This window comes from Hippopotamus amphibius, chromosome 3 (genome assembly GCF_030028045.1).
Source record: "Hippopotamus amphibius kiboko isolate mHipAmp2 chromosome 3, mHipAmp2.hap2, whole genome shotgun sequence".
Classification (NCBI taxonomy): Eukaryota; Metazoa; Chordata; class Mammalia; order Artiodactyla; family Hippopotamidae; genus Hippopotamus; species Hippopotamus amphibius.
In genome coordinates this window covers 109,564,061-109,590,623 of record NC_080188.1, presented here as the reverse complement: position 1 = coordinate 109,590,623, position 26,563 = coordinate 109,564,061, and the positions used below count along the sequence as shown (strand labels likewise).

General features: G+C 37.0%; 2 protein-coding genes and 1 pseudogene across 2 annotated transcripts; all 3 read right to left on the bottom strand.

The window, feature by feature from the left end:
- Positions 1–404: 404 nt before the first annotated feature.
- LOC130850531 (olfactory receptor 4A47-like) lies at positions 405–1,321 on the bottom strand (annotated as a pseudogene).
- A 17,591-nt stretch (positions 1,322–18,912) lies between these two features.
- On the bottom strand, positions 18,913–19,839 carry LOC130850309 (olfactory receptor 140-like). Its single transcript, XM_057729749.1, has one exon. It carries the CDS (start codon positions 19,837–19,839, stop codon positions 18,913–18,915), a length of 927 nt encoding a protein of 308 aa, XP_057585732.1.
- A 3,990-nt stretch (positions 19,840–23,829) lies between these two features.
- Positions 23,830–25,901, bottom strand: LOC130848623 (histone H3.3A-like). The gene is made up of 2 exons (XM_057727057.1): positions 25,869–25,901; positions 23,830–24,721 (listed from the first exon to the last, which is right to left on the bottom strand). The coding sequence occupies exons 1-2, from the start codon at positions 25,899–25,901 to the stop codon at positions 24,308–24,310; spliced, it is 447 nt and encodes a 148-aa protein (XP_057583040.1). The 3' UTR covers positions 23,830–24,307.
- Between the last annotated feature and the right edge of the window lie 662 nt (positions 25,902–26,563).

Below are 26,563 nucleotides of genomic sequence, written 5' to 3'. Positions count from 1 at the left end.
TATAAATATATATGCACCCAATATAGGAGCACCTCAATACATAAGGAAATGCTAACAACTATGAAAGAGGAATTGCAAGGCAGAAATAGAGATACAGATGTAGAGAACAAACACATGGATACCAAGTGGGGGAAGTGGGGAGGGTTTGGGGGGATGAATTGGGAGGTTGGGATACCAAATATATGCACTAAATATATGCTGTCTATTGTCTCTTAACTGTATCTCCATAAAAGTTCTTTAAAAAAAAGTATACTTGATCATTGGAATTATTCACATAATAAAACTTTTCATCATGCAAAAGTTATAAACTTGAGGAAACATTTACCACAGTTAAGTAATCACACATGGCTTTCCTGGGAAGAACAGTTCTTCAGGGAAAATAGGTGATACCTTTCCCTGCTGCTTCATTTTCTTTTTCTGGTCCAGAGTCTTTTCATGGCATTTTGCATCTATCCATTTCTTAGAGTGTAGATCAGTGGGTTCAACATAAGGGTGATAATGGTGTAAAACACGGCCAAAGATTTATCATTGGCTAAGGTAGAAGGAGTTCTCACATACAGAAAATACAGGACACGAATAAGGGGACCGGCACAGTAATGTGTGATGCACAGTTGGATAAGGCTTTGGAACTCCCTCCCTGACTAAGATTCTTCAGGGAGTGCAGAATCACCCCATAGGAGATGAGTAAGAGTGTAAAGAGGACCACACAGATTGTCCCATCATTGGCAACCACTGTGACAGCAATAATGTAGGTGTCAGTGCAGGCAAGTTTTAACAAGGGGTACATATCACAGATGAAGTGGTCAATGACATTGAGGCCACAGAAGGGAAGGTTGTAAACAAAGAGAGGATGAAGGACAGCATGCAAAAACCCACCACTCCAGGCCAACAGCAACAGCAGAACACACACTAGCTGATTCATGATTGTCAAATAATGAAAGGGTTTGCAGATGGCCACGTAGCAGTCATTGGCCACGACCACCAGGAATAAAATCTCGGCACCACCAAATAAGTGCTCCATAAATAGCTGGGTCATGCACACTTGGAATGAAATGGCTTTCTTCTCACAAAGGAAGTTTTTAATCATATTTGGAATAAAGGTAGCAGAATAAACAGCCTCCATAAATGATAAGAATCCAAGAAAGAAGTACATGGGGGCATCCAGGGTTGGGCTGAACACCACAGTCAGGAAAATGAGTAGGTTGCCCACCATCGTCACAATGTAGATGAGCAAGAACACGACAAATAATTTTTTCTGACCCTGGATGCTTTGAGTGAGCCCCAAGAGGACAAACTCAGTTACATTGTTCCTTTGTTCCATTGGTGCTTCTGTATGTCTTATTTCAGAGTTCAGGAAAAAATCACCTTGAAATATAATCATTACTAGCGACTTACTGAAATCTTATGATAATATGTTCATTCATTCAACAAGCAGATGGTATGGTTTATTCTGTTCCAGTAATTTCAGATATTATAATACAAGGCTAATTAAAACATTGTCCCTATTCCTAACAATTTTATAGACTAATAGAGAGTCAAGTAATTAGACATTTTTGGGAAAAGACACATTATTACATAAATGAGTTTTCACAACTAGAATTTCCAGCTAAATTGTATGTACAGCTAATATCTTATACAGAAAGAAATACTCTTAAAGGTTTAATAAAAAAGTAAAGCAAAATTTACTTCATATTTACTTTCCAATTAATGAAGGAGGTGAATTTCTAGATTCTATGGGTGGAATAATCTTAACCAATCATTGAAATCCCAAATACATATATTTGATAATTTCAATATATATTTTTAAGGATTTAGGAAATGATGCCACAACACCAACAGACAAAGGTAGTTTGGAGAAAGATTTACATATTAGAGGATATACACAGAAATAATATCTAAAATAGACAAAGATCTCTGAGCAAATAGCCAATAAAATATAAAATTTTAAATAAATAAAAATACCAACAAACAAAAGAAGAATACCTTTAAGTGTTCAACAAATACATAAGATGCTGAAGCCCAGCTGTGAACAGAAAAATAGGAATTGATATAACGGCTTGCTTACTACATTATTACCTTGGGGTCTTCAAAGTCACTGAATCAAGGTCTACAGAGGCTACCTCATCTTTTCATTTTTTTTGCAGCTTTTCATTTTTAACAGATTAATAGACTATATTTAGAGAACATATAAATTGAACTTATGATCAGATTTACAAATATCTGTTCATGAGAATGTTCCCAAACATTTACACTTGAAATTAGTTTCTAAGAATGTCTTCAAGAAAGTAAATTTATTGCAGATCACTAGACTATGGAAATATCCAAAAAGAGTTTTATAGAATAGAATCAATCTTCATATATTTTAGTAATCACAAAGGATTTCTAACATAACTGATTATGAAAATCACAAAGGAGAACTCATAAAAGATTGTATTCTTACACTGCCAATGTACTCTTGCAAAACAGGAAGCCTAGTTCAGAATTTTGTGTCTAAATACACTTACTGGGTTATCTGCATAAGGAGTAAGCCAGTCAATACACGTTCTGGACTCTGCTACCTTCTCTGTTGTCCTTCATGCATTGATGCCATCCCTGGAACACAGAGAATAAGATACATGCAGTATCACTGGACCTTCAACTGCTTCCATGTGACCAACTCTTTCCATGCTTGCAGGAAATCTAATTCATCTTAGTCATCAGAAAAATGTTACACTTCAATTTGGTGGGATTATCACAATGAATTTGAGTATCCTGTTATCTAAAGAACGGTGAATCTTGACTGAACAGAAACTAAAAACATTCATTCTTGCACGATTGGTCCTGATAACAAGCAAATGTTAAGTCAACATTTTGATCGGAGAGAGAGAACACCAAATTAAATATGATTTGTTTACCATAAAAAAAGTTTGCTGTTTGTGTTCATACAGACTAAAGTGAAATACTGAAATAATTTTTGCAGCATTTTGATTCTGTCTGTGATACTGTGATACTGTCGTGTTTTCACACAGCATTGTTGAACTTTGGTTTTGCTGAAGGATGTAGACTAATAATAATAATAAAAATAATAACAATAATAAAATATATTTAAATATATTATATATAATAATAATATATAATTTAATATAGTATACATAATGTATAATACAATTATATATGATATAATTATATATCATATAATTTTACATAAATATAGAAAAATATATATAATGTAAAATAACAAAAATATATTATCATATATAATAATATATAATTATATATTACATATAATATATATTATAAAGAATATACTTAAATAAATATATTAAAATAATCTATATAAATATACAATTTACATATTATAAATTGTATACTGATATATAATACATTATATTATATGTAATTATATACAATTATTTATATATTTATCATATAAATTATATAAAATTATATATTACATAATATATATTATAATATAATATATAATATATTATATATTAATATTTAATATTAATATATTTTAAATATTTTAATATGCAAAAATATATATTACATGTTACATATAATTTATGTATAATTTATATATTAAATGATATATATAATGTAAATTATATATATTATATACTGTATATACTATCATGTATTATATATCTACTATCATATATTTATATATATTATATATACTATCATATATTAAATACATAATAGTGTATGATAATTAAAATAATAATAATGCATAAAGTTTTCATATGCATACTTTATTATGTTTTGAGTCTATCATTTCAATTAGAGAGGAAGCTTGTCATGTGGTTATTGCTACAGACAAATTCTCCCTGAGGTGCGGACAAAGGGCCATAAACACTGTGTCTACATCTGTAGCCCATACTATTGAGTCATTTGCCTGGTGCATTTGCGAGAGTGATATTTGTGTAATTAAATTAATTGGGACCTTAGTCATAATTATGAGGGTAGACTCTTTATCTCCAGAGAACCCACCAGGATAATCTCCATGCAGGACAGGACTTATAGAACTCTGTCCTCTGGAGGAAAATTATAAAAAAATAAATTGAGGTCATATCACCAAAATGGAAAAATCCATTCTGCAAATAAATTAAATATGAAAAGTCTTTCTTGTTTAAATCATAACCTGCAAAATAGGCAAATCTTTTTAAGTCTTGTCTTTGAAGATGATATCTGAACTGATTTCCAAAAATAATGAATGAAAATTTCAGAACAAGTCATTTAAAGTTTATATCAAATGCAGATAAAGGTTGTCACATAGTTTTGGACAAACAAGTCGATAGAATCTGTGTTAGTTTCAAAGTAGGGAAAGTGAAAATGTTTGTGGGACTATTCCATTCATCTGAAAGTGCTCAAAGGGCATTCACCAAAGTATGTAATACGCTAGGCCATGACACAAGTTGCGGTACATTTTTAAGGAGTTAAATCATAAAGCATATATATAAAGTAGTTCAAATAGAAATTGAAAACAAAAATATAATATTTTCTAATTATTTACAAATTAAGCAACTAAATCCTAAAATTACCTGTGAATATTTTCACCTATATTTTTAACAGAAAGATAATGATGCACATGTATTTAAAAGAAATATGAAAGGTATCTATGAAATATGTATACATATATATATATACACATATGTATAAAGGAGTAAATATCACAAAGCCTAATACAATATAACATGTATAAATTAACTGGATGCAGCTAAATAAGTGCTTAGAAAGTACTTATAGCTTTAAATGCAAATATAAAATAATAAGTATTTTAAGGAATGAACTAAACTTCTGTCTCAAGATGCTAGAAAAGGAAAATTAAATTCAAAGAGCAGTGTAGTATGGAAACAATATTGAGAAGACAGACTTCATTGAAAGAGTGATTAATTGAAAATAACAAATATATTTAACAGCAGGAATTTGTTCTTTGAATGTTAAATAAATTGATTAGTTTCTAGCAAAATGGACCAAGAAAGAATAAAAGAAAGAGCAAATGAGCAGAATCAAAACTAATGAGGGTCATCACTGCAGATTCTACAGATTGTAAAATGATAATTCAATAATGTGATAAATGAATTTACAGCAGTATATTTGCCATCTAAAAGAAAATGGACCATTGCTATGAAAAAGACAACTTTCTAAACACACACAGAAAATAGTTAAAAACTGGAATAACCTAATACCTACATAAATTGTTTGTTTAGAATCCTGCCTTACCCTCCAAAAGAATTTCACTCCCATGTAGCTTTAATCAATCAATTCTGCACAATGATTAATCCAGAAATAGTATCAATCTTACATAAACACTTTCACAGAGGGGAGAAAATTAATATATATTCTAATGCATTTTATTCACCCTGCATAACCCTTATACCATAATGAAACAAGGGCATCAAAAGGAAAATAATTAGATTAATATCTCACATTAGCAAAAATACAAAATTCTGAACATGATACTCATTTTGATTCCTTTGGATGTGCTGAGACCAGCTCGGCGACTCGAGGTGAGTGACGGGTGCCGCAAGCTTGAAGAAGACACAGACACAGACTGAAGAGAAAAGTGGGACCGGGGGGCTCAAGACCTCTCGGATCAAGAGCCCTGCTGACTCATCCCAGGTTGCTTTTATTGAGTTCGTGGGCTAACATTCTCAGGTTACACTCATAAACAATCAAAGGCCTCACGTGACTGAGGCAATTATCTTTGTTTACTTCCTGGGTCCGAGTTGAGCAGGTGTGGATTTGAGCTGGGGGTGGAGGGCAAAACAGCCCTGGGGGCAGGAGACCTCTCTCAGATATTAGGGGGTCTGTGCCCCACCCCTGTTGGCCCCTCTGCGACTGTGCCTGTCTTAGGTTGTTCCTCCTCTGAGGAATCTCACCCGTCTCTGGCTAACCAGTCATCCTCTAGGGCCAAACAGGGTGATATAAGGAAGGCTCTATGCACCACCCCTGTTGGCCCCTCTGCGGCTGTGCCTGTCTTAGGTTGTTCCTCCTCTGAGGAATCTCACCCGTCTTTGGCTAACTAGCCATCCTTCAGGACCAAACAGGGTGATATTAGTCTCCACGCCCCGCACCCTCAGTTCCTCCACTGCTCAAGCAGGACATTCTGAATCCCATCGCTCGGCCCACATACTTCAACATTTTCAAGGTTTCAGAAAGGTTCCCGAATGTCTTCCCACATCTCCCCCTTTTTGTTTTCGTAGGAGAAGATAAGCCTGTAGGAGAAGATAAGCCTATTCGAGTTATTTCTTTTTCAGTCAATCCTTGGAGCGTTCCTCCTGCGCACCTGAGAACTAAACATAGGATAACTAAAAGACAACAAAAAGTATCAAAATGCTTAGGAGACTGCTACTCATGCTTTTTATTCAATCCAATGGATGCAATGCCTTTAATCCATCAGCTATACTTCGTAAAGCAGCACTTTGGTGTAGAGATTGCAAAGACACATATTGCATGCCAGTTATTTTAGTCTGTAATTGTTGTATGTCCAATGTGAAACCATCCGCTCCGTATCCCAGCAGATGTGTCACTGGCATCATGGCCATCCCAGATTTGTAATGTTCTGAAACTTAAGGGAAGTTTCCATATTTCTGTTTGAGCTCTGCCATTCTCTAATTGAGGCCAAGGAGGTACTAATCCAGTCCTAAACCATAAGATGGGATAGGGCGAGTGCATGGCAATATTGGTATATGCCATTACAACCTTTTATAGGGATTGCAGGAGGAGTTGTTTTGGTGTAAACCATTAGAGACTGCATACCCCTTAGGGGACCAGTTTCATACTGTTCCATAGGAACCATTAAGTAGTATCACACCCTCCGTCCCACGGCAAACATCCCAAAGAATCTGATCTTGTCTGTCAGCCCATATCTGTTTTATTTCACACAAAGGTCTATCAGGGATGGCATAATTAGTAAACTTAGTATCCAAAGCTCAAACCTGAAAACAAATGTACAAAGTTCATCTCCGGAGATTCTATATCCCATTCAAAATGGCGTTTCTTTGGAACGCTCATGATATGGCTTAATTCTCCGAGATGGAATCCACACAGGTTCCAGGCCTTGTCCTGGTGACACACAAGCAAACCCTCTTCCCCATGTGATTAACCTTCCTGATGACCAGATATTAGTCAATGGGTCCTGCCACCATATCAGCGGCTGTGCATCATTAAAATGAGTCACATTCCTAGATGAGGCTCGAAAATGCCTCTCAGCTGCTGTATCCGTAGCCTGTGCAGATACATTCAAAAACTTAATAGTGAATATCAATTTTCCCAATATAATCAAAGGCAATTTGCCAGCTTACACAATTTTGGAAACAAGCCTGAATTCCTTTAGTAGTTAAATTAATAATTATATGTGAAGGGTCAGTTCCAATTAAATGCTTACTTCGAGTTCTTCCCTTCAGAACCAACTGAGTTAATAATTCTAAATAAGGTGACAAGGATTTTACCATAGTATTTGCTAAAAACAACCATTCCACAATTCCTTCATTTTGCATTAATATCCCCGTAGGTGAATGAGGAGAAGGTAATATAATTAATTGCAATGGCTGATTAACAGTTACTCTCTGTAATTGAGAAGAATGAATTTTATTTTCTACAAGTTTTAGTTCCTCTAAAGCAGCTGATGTTAAAGTTCTTGGACTATTTAATTTTGAATCTCCTTTTAACAAAGCAAATAGGTTAGACAATGCATAGGTGGGGATCCCTATGCATGGGCGAAGCCAATTAATATCTCCTAGGAGTTTTTGCAAATCATTAAGAGTTTGGATTTGATCTGACCTCAGTTCTACCTTTTGTGGTCTAATAGTTGTTCTATCAACTACTGTGCCCAAATATTGATATGGGCTATGCATCTGTACTTTTTCTGGAGCTATTTTAAGTCCTGCTCTATCAAGGCAAAGCTGCATGCTAATATACGCAGAAGTAAGTAAATGTTGATTAGGAGCAGCACACAAGATATCATCCATGTAATGGATAAGATAACAATTAGGGAATTCTAATCGTACTGGTTCAAGGGCTTTAGCAACAAAATTCTGGCAAATAGTAGGACTATTCAACATGCCTTGAGGTAACACCTTCCATTGAAACCTTTTTCGAGGTTCTTTATTATTTAGTGCAGGCACAGAAAAAGCAAATTTTTCTTTATCTTTGGGATGTAATGGAATGGTGAAAAAGCAGTCTTTCAGATCAATAACTATTAAAGGCCAATTAGCAGGGATCATATTAGGTGATGGGAGGCCTGGCTGTAAGGCCCCCATTGGTTGTATAACTGCATTGACTGCTCTGAGATCTGTTAATAAACGCCATTTACCAGTTTTTTTCTTTCTTGGAAATACTGGAGAGTTCCATGGGCTAAAAGATTCTTCAATATGTCCTTTTTCTAACTGTTCAGTTACTAATTCTGTTAGAGGTTCTAACTTTTCTATGGTTAAAGGCCACTGCTCAACCCATACAGGTGTATCAGTTTTCCAGGTCAATGGGATTGGTGCTGGGGGGAGCAGTAAGCTTTTACGAACAGTGGCCACTAGTGAAAAGACTGATATCCAAGACCTTCTCTATTTGCATTACCTTCAGCTGGAATGGGAAATAGTTTCCCTTCATGATATTTACCAAAACCTAACCCTGGCTGACATCCTTGATTTACTAGCATTTCTTGACTTTGCATACTATAAGTATCTATCGTTGGGATGTGGATTTCAGCCTTCCATTGTTGCAATAAATCCCTTCCCCATAAATTAATGGGAAGTCTGCTATATAGGGTTGTAAGTGGGCTGGCTGCCCATCTGGGCCAATACAAGGCAATATTTTAGCACTTTGCTGCAAGCCATGAGCTCTGCCTAAACCTACCACTGTAATGTCTGCAGGACAAGTAGGCCAGCGAAAAGGCCAATGATTATTGCTTATAATTGAAACATCAGCACCTGTGTCTATTAATCCTCTAAAAGCTTTTCCATTTATAGTTACTGAGCATGTCAGGCGTGTTTCTAAAATTTTTTCAGAGAGGAAATCTCCGGCCTCTCCTGTGTGCTTCCAAAGCCTTTCGTTCCCCTCACTTTTGTACTATTGCCAATCTTATAATATGGCAGAATAAGCAACTGTGCTATTCTATCACCTGGATGGGCTTTCCATGGAACCGAAGTTGGTATCATCACTTTAATTTCTCCAGTATAATCATTATCAATCACTCCAGTATGAATTCTAATTCCTTTTGATGTTAAACCAGACCTTCCTAGTATTAAGCCAACGGTTTCTTTTGGCAAAGGTCCAGTAATTCCTGTCCTGACCAATGTTTCTGCAGGCAGTATAATAATAGATTCTGCACAAGGAAGGTCTAAGGCTGCGCTGCCTGCTGTGGCTGGTGATAATTCCATGGCACTGCGGAGTATTGGGCCACTTCTGCCTGTTTCTAGATCTGATAGGCTCCCTTTGGTTGCGGGGCTAGCAGCGAGCCCCGTTGATAGTTTCCCGACAAGGGGGTTCCATCCTTATGGAAGTTAGATTTACACTGGCTTGACCAGTGAAATCCTTTTCCACACCTTGGACAAAGTCCAGGCTGTTTTTGCCCTTTGATTACATTATCTTGAAAATTAACAGCCCTTCTATCCACTCTCTTCCTACATTGTTTCTTTGTATGTCCTTGTTTACCACAGTTAAAGCATTTCCCAGGAAATTTGTTATTTATTTTCAGTCCAGCCATAGCTTGTGCCATCATTGTTGCTTTAAAGCTCTCAGTTCCCACTCCCTGACACACTCTAATATAATCATTTAATGTTTCCTTTCCTTTCATAGGTCCAATGGCCTTCTTACAATCTGTATTTGCATTTTCAAAAGCCAATAATTGCAACATAGTATCAGCAGCCTCAACATTAGTGATCTGCCGCTTGATAGCCTCCTGTAATCTGGCAATAAATTCAGTATAGGGCTCTTTTGCCCCCTGCATGATCTTTTGAAAAGAGACAGGAGCTTGCCCTTTAGCTTCTATTTTCTCCCAGGCTCTTAAACAACAACGTCTCACCTGTTCTATGGCCTGATCGTCCATCAGAATTTGATCTTGAACTCTGCCCCAATTTCCACTACCTATCAATTGATCCAAGGAGATAGGAACCTGCCTTGCTCGATTCTGGTTTGCCATAGTTTCAGCATGATCACACCACCAGGTTTTGAACTGTAAAAATTCTCCCGGGGCTAGTACTGCACGAGCCAACGTTGCCCAATCAGCTGGAATCAAACGAGAGCCTTCGGCTACTCCCTGTATGATACCTATGGTGAATGGAGAATTTACTCCATAATTTTGTACTGCTTGTTTTAATTCTTTCAATATTTTGAAGGGTATTGGCTCATGTACTGCCTCATAAATTCCATTGGGATTATTAGGATCTACTCCAGGTGCCACCCTTTCATGAATAGTTACTGGAAATGCCATTTGCATAGCTTCCAGATCTCCCTCTTGTCTAGCCTGCAAAATGCCCTTCTGTAAGGGTGATAAAACTGAGTGTCCTATAGACACAGGAAAGGCATAAGCTCTCCCAGGCGGCATTAAAGAGGGTGGAGGAGGGGGCAGTATAGGAAGTTTGCCCTCCTCCACAAGTGAGGGAGCTGAGGGTCTTAATCCCTCAGCCATTTGTATTCCCTTTTGTTTTTCAGTTTCGTTTGGCACCGCATATGCCCATTGGTCCTCTGATGGGCCGGCTTCTTCATCAGAGCTATCATCTGAGCCTTCAGGAGCCCATAGAGGCTCTAATAGAGGCTCTAATACTGACTCAATCAGAGACCACATTTGACCAAACAGAACCTGGTACGGGAGTCCCTTTAGAATGCAGTTTTTTAAGTTCGTTCCCAACCTTATCCCAAGTACATAAACCCAGTGTTAGCCTAAAGAAGGAAACCACATACAGTATTCTCAACTATTTACAGAATTTCTAACAATCGACCTTCACTTGCTTTTTACAAGACCTTCACTTGCTTTTTACTCCACCTGCCCTTAGGAGCTGCCGTAACAGACATACATCTGGTCGATATTAATCTGAACTTTATTTCCCATATTTTACCCCGAACACAAACTACCCAAGAGATTTACTTACTGGCAGGATTTTTTCAGAGGCCTCTTACTCTTCTCTTGGGGGCTTCACGGCACTTCCCAATTCTTTACTTTCATCAATTTCACTTTCCGTGAACCTTCGTCACTCAAGCCTTTCGAGCCCCACGTTGGGCGCCACTTGCCGAGACCAGCTCAGCGACTCGAGGTGAGTGACGGGTGCCGCAAGCTTGAAGAAGACACAGACACAGACTGAAGAGAAAAGTGGGACCGGGGGGCTCAAGACCTCTCGGATCAAGAGCCCTGCTGACTCATCCCAGGTTGCTTTTATTGAGTTCGTGGGCTAACATTCTCAGGTTACACTCATAAACAATCAAAGGCCTCACGTGACTGAGGCAATTATCTTTGTTTACTTCCTGGGTCCGAGTTGAGCAGGTGTGGATTTGAGCTGGGGGTGGAGGGCAAAACAGCCCTGGGGGCAGGAGACCTCTCTCAGATATTAGGGGGTCTGTGCCCCACCCCTGTTGGCCCCTCTGCGACTGTGCCTGTCTTAGGTTGTTCCTCCTCTGAGGAATCTCACCCGTCTCTGGCTAACCAGTCATCCTCTAGGGCCAAACAGGGTGATATAAGGAAGGCTCTATGCACCACCCCTGTTGGCCCCTCTGCGGCTGTGCCTGTCTTAGGTTGTTCCTCCTCTGAGGAATCTCACCCGTCTTTGGCTAACTAGCCATCCTTCAGGACCAAACAGGGTGATATTAGTCTCCACGCCCCGCACCCTCAGTTCCTCCACTGCTCAAGCAGGACATTCTGAATCCCATCGCTCGGCCCACATACTTCAACATTTTCAAGGTTTCAGAAAGGTTCCCGAATGTCTTCCCGCATGGATGTTTTCTTTTAGAATTAAAAAATAAATTCTTGCTGATATGGGTTTTGAGGCAGGTCTTGAGAAGTGCTCAGTCTAGGGCTAATCATGTCCCACTACTGATTCAAAATCTTTCTAAAAATTCAACCAACAGCACTGCCCCTGTGAACTATGAGATCCTCCAGGTCATGAGAATAGGCATTCTTCCTGGCCCATGTGAGCACCAAGCATTCTTCTCTCTAATCCACCCGGGTGGATCTTTCCCCAGCCTCAGGTATCTCCCTCAGATGCATGCACTGAGTGGTACTCTGATGAACAGCTGAGAGGGATGCTCTTTAGTTCTCCTGAATTCTCTCTCTCTCTCTCTCTCTCTCTCTCTCTCTCTCTCTCTCTCTCCTCCCTCACCCCACACACCACCCTGCTCCCCACCCCTGATCAGGTCTCTAGGTCTATCTTTTGCAGTATTCTAACCTCAGAATTCTAGCTGCCTTGGTCTCCTCAGACTCTGAAATTCATAGTCTCATCTCAATTTTATGAGGTATCCACTCCATACCACAACATGGAAACTTTTTAATGGTAATAAACTGGAAAAAATCCCAGATCTCAGCTAGTTTCCCATCTCTCATTTGATCGCTGTCACTTATTTCTCACATCTAGTGTTTTCAAAATAATCATTTCATGTTTTCTTTTTCTGGTTTGTTTGGTTCGTTTCCAAAACCCTATGTGAATATTTAGAGCAGTTTGAATTATAATTCCAAATAGCCAGAAACAGCCCAAATATCTCTCAATTGAGAAAAGGGTAAATGAACTGTGATATATCCATAAAATGGAATTCTACTCAGCAATAGAATGAATAAACTGCTGATTAACACGTTGATGTGCATAAACCTCATCTGCATGACACTAAGAGCAAGAAGCCATATTTAACAGAGTACAGAGTAGTCATAATCTAACATATAGAATTGCAAATAACTGCATCAAAACTTTTAGAAATACTAAACCAATCCAACAATATTTTAGGATATAAAACCAATATAAAGAAATGAGTTGCATTTACATTTGTTAACAGCGAACTACCTAAAAGAGAAATTAAGAAAGTAATCCCATTTACATGGCATCGACAAGAGTAAAATACATAGGAATAAAATTAACCAAGGAGGGGAGTTCTGTACCCTGAAAAATATATATCACTGATGAAAGAAAATAAAGACAGAAAGAAAGATATCCCATATTTATGTGCTGGAAGAAGAAATATTGTGAAAATGGCCACACCATACAAATCAGTATTGAAAAAATGAGCAATCAAAGGAAACACCTCAAATTCATTCATAAGCAGTCCATTGAAAAGGAGTACAAATCATTTGAAACATGTGAATAGATGCCCAAGTGGATGGCATGCTGGCAATAACTATGAACGTGAGCATTTTAAGTACATAAAACAATTGACTAAACAATTCCACTTCTTGGAACTCATATGTACAAAATTTCAAAAACTTCATTGCAGAATTATTTAACATTGAAAAAGACTGGGCAAAACATAAAGACAACCAGACACATCCATTTTACTGTAGATTTATAAAGGAGGTAAGCAGTAGGAGGAAACTAGAAGGAATTAGATCTACATAAAGTAGTGGTGTGTAAAGATCATCAGGAGGCTGAGAAATAAGATGCAAAATTTAAACACTGAAACATAGACACAAACACATAGATGAAGTATGCTTTAATTTGCAGATTATTACTTGAAGAATCTCAGGAACAAAGTATAGTAACTGCAACTGGAAGGACTGAGAAAATTGAGTTTGGGGTGAGGAGGAGTTTTATTGTACATTAATTCATTTTGCCTGGATTCTATTTTTAGTATTTATTATTAAACATTATATCTTTAATATTGATTTTAAAAATTAAAAATTACACTAAAACTTCATATGTAAGATGAATGAAATTGAATAAAAAGATTACTTTATACAGCACTAATTATTTTAGCTAATACAATAAATATAATGAAGATAAAGATAAGAATCAACAAAAATTAAAAAAAAAGAATGAGGTCATAAAAGTAAAAGCATAAATTAATTTAAAATTAGCAACTCTATAAATAGTTCATTGACTAATTCATTACATATTATTTACTGACTCTCCCCTGTAAGTGCATCCTAGCTTTCTAGGTGCAGTGATAAACCAGATATTATTCAGTTTCATTCTAGCAGGGAATTTTTAATAATAGAATGAATATATATTTCATTCTTTAATTATAATTATCACTAATCTTTAAAAAAATGAAATGTTTTTATCAAATTTATGAAGACGCTTCCACTCTAAGGAGACTGGCCCCAATGCTAAATTACAAACTTCATGATGGATAATACACTAATTGTCTTGATCTGCCTTTTTCTCCTCCAGAGATTCTTCATAGTATTAGTCATCTCAGAATTTCTTAGACTGTAGGCTGTAATGGGCTCAGCATGGGGGTCATTAGTATATAAAACACGCTGGATTTGTCAATGGGAAGGGTCTAAGCAGGTCTTACAGCCATGAAAATACAGGGAACAAAGAAGCAGACAACCACAGTGATGTGGGAACCACAGTGATGTGGGAACCACAGGTCTGGAGGTCCTTCCACCTCCCTTCCTGACTCAGGCTTTTCATACAGTGCAAGATAACTCCATAGGAGTTGAGTAAGAGCAGAGACATTACAGCGGAGGTCAGTCCTCTGCTGGCCACCACTAAGATGCCAATGACATAGGTGTCAATACAGATGAGTTTCAATAAGGATACACGTCACACATAAAGTGATCAATGACATTGGGACCATAGAATGGGAGCCCATAAATAGTATGAAGTTGAATTACTGAGTGCAGAAAACTTCCAACACAGGACACCACCAGCAGCACAACACACACATTTTTCCTCATAAGAACCAAATAATGCAAGGGCTTACAGATGGCCACAGCAGTCATAGGCCATCATCAACAGGAGGAAGACCTCTGATCCACCAAAAAAAGTGCTGTGTGAAGAGCTGGGTCAGGAAAGATTCAAAGAATGTGGTATTTTCCCAAAATTAAGTCTGAAATCAATTTGCTGCAGGAAACAGAAAATAAATACATTAGATCTAAAAATGATAAGCTAATAAGGAAAAAGCACATTGGTGAGTTCAGGGTCTTACTGACAGTTATAGTCATGACAGTGAGCAGGTTGCCTACCAAGGTCAAAATATAGAAGAGGAAGACATAAATAAAAGACTTTCTGCTCCTTTGAATTCTCTGTGAGGCTTAAGAGGGTAAATTAAATTACATTGTTCCTTGGACCCATCTAGACTGTACAGGAGCTGATTCACATATTTGAAGCAATTAACTTACAAAACAAGTGGGAAAACTTTTGAATGAATTAAAAGTTAATCCTTTTTATTTATTCACTCAATTAAAATAATGTGTATGGAGTATCAATTTGTTTCCAATCAATGTGGTTCATACTTTATGATGAACTAGTTAAAAAAGCCATGGTTCCCCTTTCCTCAGTGATATGACCCACAATGACACATTAAAAAGTTCCAGACCAATGTAAAAAAGTATTATTATAAGAATATTGACAAAATATTAAGGTGTATGAATATATCAATCAAACTAGAATCAGAGAAGTCTTCCCAACAAAAGCAATGATTTAGTTGAGTTTTAAAGGAAAAGTGATAGAACAAGAAAAAATGGAAAGGGAATTCCATGAAATGGTACACCACTTATAAAGTCACAAGTATGTAATTCTTTAGACAAACAAACATGCATGGTGAAGTGATAATGATGGTGGAGTAGAAAGACCCTGAACTCATGTAACTCCCAACAAAACACTAAAATTACAACTATTTACAAAACTACTATTGATGAGGATGACCTGAAGACTAGCAGATCCTCTATTACTAAAAACATAAAGCAGGATTTACGACAAGACAGGTAAGAGTGGGGGATACAGGGTATAGTCAAGTCCCATACCTCAGGAAAGCAACACACAAACAAGGGAGAATCCAGTTGCAGAAGTTCTCCCAAAGGAGCAAAGGGGTCTGAGCCCCACATAGTGCTCCTCAGCCCAGGGGTCCTGCACTGGGATGAGAATCCCCCCTAACACAAATGACGTTGAAAGCCAGTGATGATTCCTTGTGGGAGAACCAGGGGACTATGGAAAAAAGAGACTCCAGTCTTAAAGATCACACACAAAATCAGACACAATCCAAGAAGAAACAGAAATTGGAAAGAAGCCTGAGTCAGACCAAGATGCTGGTATTGGACAGAGCCTCCCAGAGAGGTAGGAGAAAATTGGGACTCACCATGAGACATGGATGCTTGTAGCAAACATTTTGGGCAGCTATTATTGCCTCCATTTCAAATACACATTTTAAAATAATCTGCACTTTTTTAAAAAAAGAAAAAGAAAGGGGTCTAATATGGTTATTTAAACTCAGACCAAACTGAAACTCTAGCTGTGCTTCAAACAACTGGGCAAATCTATATCCAATTCTTCTCACTTGTATCATGTTCCTATAAGATATTTTTCATCTTACCCATTACGAACAAAATTATTTTTTCATTTATTACTTTATTTGCTTACTATCCATCTCTATTACCCACTGGAATCTTAGTTTCACATAAAAATAACTCTGTTTTTATTGTTCAACTTTGTATACCCAGGTCCCATAATTCTCTGGCTGACTGTAGGCAGAGAACAGTAATTTTTTTTTGGATAAATTAAGCAAGCCAAAATTTCCTACAGTGAATTGATTATACAGCCAAATATTCTAGTAGTAAATATTACCACTATAGGATAAGAATGGGAAAAGCCCTAGGGAAATAGCATCTATTTATCTCTTCAATGTGCTACCCTCATTCCCAAACAGATTATCAATTTTCTCAATGATTGTTTTTCCTCTAAACATTTATTTCACCTAAGTGTATCCTCCTTTGAAATTCAATCATCTTAATTTCATTTCTTGAGCCTATTACATCCCACTTTTTCTGATGCCCATGAAGGTTAATATATCTGCACAAAAGAGATCATCATATGATTTTACTTGAAACAAAGGAATCAAGAGACTATAAGTAACCTGGGAAATGGAGGTCAACAAAGATGAAGGGAAGAAAGTGCTGTCCCTGAAAAAAAATAAAAAAGAATGCCTCAGTGACAATTTTCATGATGTGGCCAATGATGAGATCTGTGTGTTGATATTTTCACAACATGACAACAAGGAATATTGTGGAGTGGGAAGTGTAGAGGAAGCCATCTCTAAAAGACTTCCTATTCTTGCTTAACTTTATCAAGTAGTCATCTTCCTCTTACATAGAATTGAGGGAAAAAAATGTATCTACTAATACTTGTTCCTACAATAAGAGAGTTAAAGTATGTAAAGAACCCATCAAAATGGAGCCCTCATAGTTGGCCTTCAACAATAGTGAGCTCACTTTCCTCACTTAATGCTTAATATTTTCACCAACAGAAAATTCCAATTAGACCAATATATCCTTATAGAATAGATCAAAACATTCTATCACATTGATTTTTAGGAGAAACACATTTACTATATATACATATATATATTTTTTTTTCAATGAATCAAAAATAGTCACTTGGCAGTTAGTCCTCAGAAGAGAGTCTCGATCATGAGTACAAAGGAACATCTGAAAGAGCTTTAAACCTCCAGTCTAGCAAAACTTCATTGACCGAGAATGTCATACATCATTCAGTTCTCACATCTTCCAGGTTTTCTGTTGACATTTAATAATTTTATAATTTGCATCTCATTAATCTTCTCCCCCCCTCCACTGAGGCCCTAAGACACAATCATTGTCCTTAGATTCCCTCTACAAATCCTAGGTCTGGTCTTAGAGGAGAAACCACGTTTACTCAAGACTTATCCCATCCCTGCCTCTGAATTACACTCATCTCCTCTCTAACAGTCCTGAGACAAAATAAACCACATATCATTTAGTTTGATTTTGTTGAAAAGTTTAATTCTCACCAGCAATTTAAAGCCTGACCATTTTAATAGACTGAGTGCTGATTATATCATTTTCCAGGCCCAGACTTTGTTGGAAAAAGTTCTGTTTTTGAAGAATTGCAGATAGCCATGAAAAACTTAGTAAACACAGTCACCTCAATACCATTGTCAGATATTACTATGTGGTTACATTACAGAAAAATGAACTGAAGTGAATATGCCTGATAGATAATAAAGTGTTAATTTTATATAAATATATGTATCAGAACTACAAAGCAATAGCTTTGGAAACTATGTGCTTTTTTTTTTTTTTTTTGAGGTTTGTAAAAAATATTTACCCTTGTTTCAAATAGTTCCTCAAGTCTTGGCATAAAAAAATGAAAACATTTCCTTGATATTAAAAAAAAAATGTGAGCCATAGAGATAGTTAAGGAAATAGAGCAAATTAAGAGTAATTTCAAAATTTCTGCTTTATTTTTTGTACCAAAAAAGAATTAGAGATATATTGTGATGCATTCTTTCCTCCTTTTGTGGATGTCTCTCATTTTGCTTTTAGTAAATTCACAGTTTAAAAAAAAATATTTAGCTGTTATTCCTTCACTCATCTGTCCCTCCCCACATATCTACCTAAGAATTTCTATCCCCTTTTTGCTTCACCACAGGCGAAGCAAAAATGGAAAAATTTCTGAGATAAAGGTCCTATGGAAAAGCCAATTTCATCCAAGTAACATATATGAAGAATTTGCTAAAGTAGCAGTACAACTATGAAGAAAAATATACTCTGCAATCATCAAACAGGGAGTTTATAATTGTTCTTTCCTTTGCCTACTCTGAAGCTATGTGTGAATATTGAAGCCTTAGTAAAGTATATTAAAGTCATAATACTGTCTAAAAAATGCCTTGCCAATGTTAAATAATCAACAAATGTTAGTTTCCGGTTCTCTTTTTGGTAAATGATCTGAAAAATTTCCTAATTTTCTTTCACAGTTTACAACAGGTATAATCCCTTCTATGTATATAAATAGTGACTTTCTTGGCATCTTGAACAGACTAAGTTACTCTCCTCTTCAACATGCTCCTCATGGCATTTTTCACCGCTGTGTTTCTCACTGTGTAAATTATAGGATTTAACATGGGAGTGAGGACTGCAAAGAACATAGCCACAAACTTGTCCGCAGGGTAAGTGACCACAGGACGTGCATAGGTGAATATACAAGGACCAAAAAAGAGCACCACCACTGTAATGTGGGAGCCACATGTAGAGAGGGCTTTGCGTTGGCCTTCAGAGTCATGGGATTTCAGGGAGCTCAGGATGACTATGTAGGAGACAAGAAGCATGAAAAAAATGAGCAAGCACATGCCCCCTGTGTTAGCTGCCACCACCATTCCAAGCCAGTAGGTATCGCTGCAGGCAATTTCCAACAGTGAGAAGAAATCACACATGAAGTGGTCAATGACATTGGGGCCGCAGAAGGTCAAGTCCACTGTGAAAAGAATCTGCACAGTGGCATGTAGGATGCCCCCGATCCAGGCCACCACCACCAGCAGCTGGCAGAACCCCTGTCGCATGATGTTCGTGTAGTGCAGAGGCTTGCAGATGGCCACATAGTGGTCATAGGCCATGGCAGTGAGGACGATGACCTCTGATCCTCCCAGGAAGTGCTCCACAAAGATCTGAGTCAGGCAGCCACCCCAGGAGATGGTTCTCCTCTGGTACAGCAGGTCAATGGTAATTTTCGGGGTGGTGATAGAGGTCAAGGTGGCATCTATGAAGGATAAGTGAGTGATAAAGAAGTGCATGGGAGCTGAAAGTGTGGGGCTGAGGGAGATGGTAATGACAATGAGCAGATTGGCCAGCACAGTAAATAGGAAAATGAACAAAAAGACAACGAAGAGTATTTTCTGCAAGTGTGGGTTCTGTGTGAGTCCCAGGAGAACAAATTCAGTCACATTGTTGGGAGGTGTGAGGAGCCCCATTTAGGACATAATACCTTCCTGGGGCCCAAATTACCTAAAAAGGAATAAAGAATGATTGCTGTTAACCATGGAAACATTTTGCCTGAATTCCTTAGGAAAAAATAGTGCAGTCACTGTAACTGTGGAGCATGTCCTTGCCACTTTTGCCTTAGTACTTGTTTCAACTCTTGCTTATTTTCTCCATGATGCTTTTCATCTCTTCAAACACCTAGTACCTGTCGCCTGTTAAACATCTCTAGAACAACTTTTGTTGTGTAATATACGGAGAAAACACTGGGCTATCTACATGAGATCTGGATTCTCATTCTGATTCCAACCCCATGTGATTCTGCAAAGCCATCTCAGTGTAATTGTCTTTTGAACCCTCCTTTTTGTCTGTGTGGTTACAAAATGCAAGTCTCAGATGTATCTTGTAAGTTTAAAGTTGCCTCAAGGAGGTATGAGTTATTCCTTCTTCCATGACAATTTACATTTCAACCCTCAGCTCTAACTGTTGAAAGGAAGCATCAATAAATATGTGCTGTAAGCAAGCAGTTTAGGGAAATGTATATGAGTTACTGGCGATACGCTCTACCTGGTACCAACCAGAACACATGAGATATTCAGCTGTGTTTTCTCACTTGCCATAGTGCCTAGAATGATATCTGCAGTGTCTGAAACCTATTAGGTGATGAGTAAATGCTTGGTGAATTGCCATTTGCCATGGATAAGAATTTGCCTGCTTCCCCAGACCATCGACTCAGAAATTCAAGTTCTCTTGTCTTTCATCTCTGTTTATCTGTTATCTTTCTACTTTAAGAGAAACATAAACATTTGAAAAGAAGCTGCATTACAGTTTAATAGCTTCTGACATACTTTATGGGGTAAGTATGAAAACATTTAATTGCCTCTAGGAAAGAGTAGCTCCTGGGTCAGTTTATTTACAAGATAATTATTGTGTTCATTATTCGCTATTTTTTATTCTTCAAAATTTTGTTCCACATATGATTTAACATAGTCATCTTCAATAAACTTACAGTTTCAGTAGACTTGGTTAGAGAAAAAAAAAAAACTCTTACATAGGTGTTCAGTACAAGAGGATCTATTAAGCAAAGGAAATCCTTATTTTCAAATTTCCAAAAGAAAAAAATAATATGGAGGAAAAAAGAGACAGTTTACTAGACAAGTTAGAGATATAGGTAAGGTAAAATACATAGAAACATATATACACCGACCAACACAAACACGTATAAAATCTATTACTTGTGATAAGTACCTATTACAAGTTCACTCAGTCAACATATATTATCGAACACTTACTGTGCATGTTAACGTATGTTTGTTCACAAAGTCATGAAGAGTGTCCCTGTTAAATGCCCTTAATAACTGAAATTTCATTACCAAAGAGCAGCAGCTGATCCATCCATAATAGGAATGATCTTCCCACTCCTTTATGTTTCTGCTATATGCCTTCTCATGCCCTCTTCTCCCATCTTCCCATAGCATCCATCATACATCATTTCTGGTTACAGGGTACTGCATTACTCATCGAATGAGAAATTTGGTGATATAAATTTCCCAAAGAAAAGAGGAAGACTCTACAAAAGATGTCTCTCCTTTCAAAGATCAATGAATAAAGAACATTATTTTTTAGTTATTTAACATGAAAATTTTATACTTGTGTGGAAACAAAGTGCAGCATCTACATTGCATTTTCTTATTCTGAGGGGGCATCCCCCAACAGATCAGAAAAGAATATAGTGTGCACAAAATATGAATCAAATATAATTAATAACAGTGCTTTAGAAATAACTACGAAGAAATAGAAACTATTTTTTTCTTCATTTTTCAGCTCTTCAATACTCTAAGTATAAATCTTATTGGAAAATATTTTTAAAAGAGAAAAATCATTATTTACAGATAGGCTCAACACATTTACTAAGAGCAGTGGAAAATTTAGAATCAACATGGAATGTTCAACATTGGAGAAATGGGTAATTGAAATATAGTACATCTCTTTGATTAATGTGTAGTTTTTTACAGAGATGTTTCGAAAAATTGTGCAATATCATAGGAACATTCTTAAGTTGTAATATGGAGTGGAGAAAATTTTGGATGCAAATTTGAATTGTTTAATTATTCTAATTTAATTCTATCATTATTCTAATTAATTTAAATATATATCATTAGAAAAAAGACCCAAAATATTTTTGTTTCTAAATTGATAGTATTGTATTTGAGTCTATCTTTCTTAACATTTTGTATGCTGAAAGAGAAGTTTAAATGCTAGATAAGTGTGTATGAGGGGCGATTGTAAGATTTGTAAGGTCAATTTGAACCTGAAAGTCCCTGATTATGCAATTGCCTAGAATAAAAAAAAAAAATTTTCACCTATGAACTTGTCTGACATAGGTCCATGGCCAGGGCTCCAGGCAGCTGCTAGTTCTCCAAGAGGGAAGTAAAGTTGTTAAGATTTGAAAATGTCAACTAACTCAGCTACAACAACTGTCTTTGTTGATTTATAAATGTTACCTTTGGATAAGCCTTAAAAGTACTACCACATATCCTATTTGTGGGTAAAATCTGTAAAGTTTCTTAGGTGAGGCTAATAGGACCTCAGGGGTATTTTACCATCATTCGCAAAGGCTGCCAACAAGCCAATTATTTCATGTAAGTTAACTGAACAGCAGAGGAGAACTTTTATAGTACTCATCCTTACTTTTGAACTCCTCTTTGAGTCTACATGAAGACAAAACACTATGACAAGAGAAAAAAAAAAATGTTGAGTACTTATGTATTTAGGTATTTGATTACTTTTGAGTTTATTATGAAGTCTTAGTATTTAGTATTGTGTAAATTAAACATGTAGGTGGGTAACTATCTTATTTTTAAATTCTTATAATAATAAATTTTGTTTTCATTGTTCTACCATTTATGCAAATTATAATTTTTAAATTTTATCTTCAGATGTACATTAATTAATAATTATGAATCCTACTATAGTACTGGCACTTTACACCAGGTAAACTGCACAGTATTTCTTCAGACTAGTTCTTTCTTGTGTCAATTCTGGAATTAGATTAACTTGATAGTAATGAAAATAAATCTATTCTTTAATTATACTTAGAGATGGTAAATTGCATTTATTTCAGTCACTTAAGTTTAATTGTACAATATCCATATGGAATAGAAAAAAATAGGCAATGATATTCACAATTTATAACAAGGAAATATAAGACAGGGAATAAGAATGCCATTTGCCCAAGGGAAATAAGAAGCTAGGCCACTAAATGCTGGACAAGGATTTTTTTTTTTTTTTTCAGTTGGATAAACAAGTTTATTTGCTAATTTAGTCAACATACATAATTGACCTAAAAACTTCAATAGAAGGATAAATCTTAAAATGACTTGGAAAGCCCTCTCTATGAAGTGATTTTCCCAGAACCTTATACCAGATAACACCATTTTAACTGGCAAAGGTTCCATAAACTGAAGCTGTGTCCCTCCCCCACAGCAAGTTTACCCTAAGGGTTATTATAATACAAACTCCACAAGGAAAAGTTTGGTGTTGTTCCCTCTTGGTAGAGGAAAAACTCAAACCTAGTTATGAGACCAACCACAATACAAAGAAAAGCTGCACTACCTATTATATAAGTAACAGATGATGCTGGTGTGAATAACTTGTATTATAGTCTAGAGCCCTTATAAATAAATACCCCCATTAGTGTTTGCATTATCAGCTAGAGGGTTAGTTAACATGTGCTAGAATGAGGACTTATGCAAGGCATAATGTGCAAAGCATTTTACTATGTATGAAAACAAGTGCAGTCTAGGTATGAGAGAAAACCAACCAGAATCTAAATTACATACATCTTAATGACAAGACTCCCCACCACATGTGAATGTAAAACATTTAATTTAAAAATGTTGACACTACATTATATAAAATAACTATTATAAATGCACATAGTGTATTCTATAGCTGCCAGGTTTAGTTTTTTTTTTTTTTTTTTTTTTTTTTTTTTTAAGGAAACTGTAAGTTACACTGTGGTTAAGACTTGTATTTTCACCCTTGAAAAAGCCCACATTCTATCACAGTGATGTATGGTCAGACTTAACAGCCCCAATTGTTGAACACTTGGATCAAGTCATAACCAGTTTTATTGCAAAAGGACCCTGTACACATTTATCAATTCTAGTACCTTAATAACTACCCAACAAGTCATTAACATACAGAAACATGCATCATGAGAAGCAAGAAATATCACCCACCCCTTCTGCATATTAGCAACTTGTCACTCCTGAGCAACAGTGCTCACATCACTGAGGTCTGTGAACAGTCACTTTTCACATTCATCCTGAGTGAAAGATGGAATGACTTAAGTACAAATGCAACATATTATAAACAATTTCTTACAAAAAAAAGTCACAAATTAAACCAAAGTATTTTACAGAATTTACTACAAAACACCATAAAAACTGCCTTCACTTAAGCTCTCTCTCCCCATATCTGGCGAGCCAACTGGATGTCTTTGGGCATGATGGTGACTCTCTTAGCGTGGATGGCACACAGATTAGTATCTTCAAACAAACCCACCAGGTACGCTTCACTAGCCCCCTGCAACGCACCGATGACGGCGCTCTGGAACCTCAAGTCGGTTTTGAAGTCCTGGGCGATCTCCCTCACCAACCTCTGGAAAGGCAGCTTTCGGATCAGGAGTTCCGTGGATTTCTGGTAACGACGGATTTCTCGAAGCGCAACGGTCCCGGGCCTGTAGCGATGAGGCTTTTTCACCCCGCCGGTAGAGAGAGCGCTTTTCCTGGCCGCTTTAGTGGCCAGCTGTTTGCGGTGCGCCTTGCCACCCGTGGACTTACGAGCAGTCTGCTTGGTTCGGGCCTTTTTCTTTCACCCAATACCGAAGTCTTCGGCCCCCTCTCCGACTGCCGCGCCGCGCCCTGCGGCACCACGGCGCTCCTACCACCCAATGAGGAGCCACAGTCACTGAGCTAAAACAAGAAGCTCTTCCAACGAACAACTAAACCGCTCTGCACTCTGGACAAGAATTCTTATCTTAAATTATTGTCTTACAACTAAGGTATCATGACACGTTTATGCTGCCACCAACTGTAAGGCCTATTACAATTATCTATGAAAAGAAATATTGATATTTGAAATTATTTTTGAAATAAATTTGAATCATTTCAACTCAGAAATATTCCTATATAGATCAACACTCATTCACCATATTCAAATATGCTTGCATTAATAATAAGAAAAATAAATTGCACATAACTCTTGACTGGCTCCAGAGTATGTGGTCACTGTGAGCAGCATGTGTCATGAAGGAAAAGAGTTTAGTAAAACTGAAACCACATGAGTAAACCTAGTTTGACTGGACACTTCAATATCAGAGTCCAGTAATAATATGTGATGGCAGATGCCAAAGACAGTCTGCTTGAGGATTTGAAACTATCTAAAGAACTATAAGGGATACGGATTTTGTTGAAGTGTCATCATGAAAATGTGATGAAATTGTCATTTAACTCTGGGATAAAACACAGAGTCAGATGAGAGAATTAGCATGTGCTGACAAAGTCACCATTCGCAACCTCATAAAATATTGAAATCAATTTACGATGGCCCATTGAGTGGCCATCCAGTCTCTCCTAAAGTAGTTACAGTGCTGGGTGGAGAGATTGCTTTAGAACCCCTACTCCTGTCTACTCTAGCTCCCCAGGCCCTAGAGAAGCATAAAAGGGAAAGAGAGTAGAGTTAGGTCTAAATCAGTGAAAGTTTCCGTGAAAATAATTCTTCAAGAGAGGAATTCCTGGAGCTATGCCAGGAAAGTCTGTTTCTAGAATACAAATCCAAGGACAGAGGGGTTTAAAACCTTGGAGAGAAAGCCACACAGACTCTCAACCTTGAAGGGCAAAAGAGAATGAAAGCAGGATAAATTATATATGGATCTTATCATAGTTGATCAGAAGTTAATTGAAGGATCTTTTGATCTTTGATAGATTCAGGGACTAATTTCACAAAAACCAGGTACCTGCCTTAGTGTTCTTATGTCAGCTTCATGCATTTCAATAGACAGAGAAATGTTCTCAAAGTAACAAAGCACTCAAGAGCAGAGCTCATATTGTGTTAGTCCAATCCAAGGAATCTTTCATCCCTGAAGGACATTTCCTAAGTTATTTACCCAAAATGGAAAAGTTTGGGGGTGGTGGGCCTTCATCTCATAACTCTTCCAATTTTATTTCTAAGTGAAGTAGGAGGGCTTCGCTGATGGTGCAGTGGTTAAAAATCTGCCTGCCAATGCAGGGGACATGGATCCCATCCCTAGTCCGGGAAAATTTCACATGCTGCAGAGCAATTAAGTCCATGTGCCACAACTACTGAACATGTGTGCTGCAACTACTGAAGCCTGAACACCTAGAGCCTGTGCTCCACAACAAGAGAAGCCACTGCAATAAGAAGTCCATGCACTACAATGTCCATGTCCCTGCTCTCCGCAACTACAGAGAGCCCGTGGCAGCAACGAAGACCCAATACAGCCAATAAATAAAAAATAAAATAAAGTAATTAACTTAAAATTTCTCTTAAAAAAAGATTGAAGTAGCAGCAGATACAACAATATTATGGCTATAAACATATTGGCTTGGGCAAAATCACAGAATTTGGAAACACCTTCCAATTTACCTAAGTAAAGTACTTGTAGAAATAGGGTAAGTTGTTTAAGGTTAT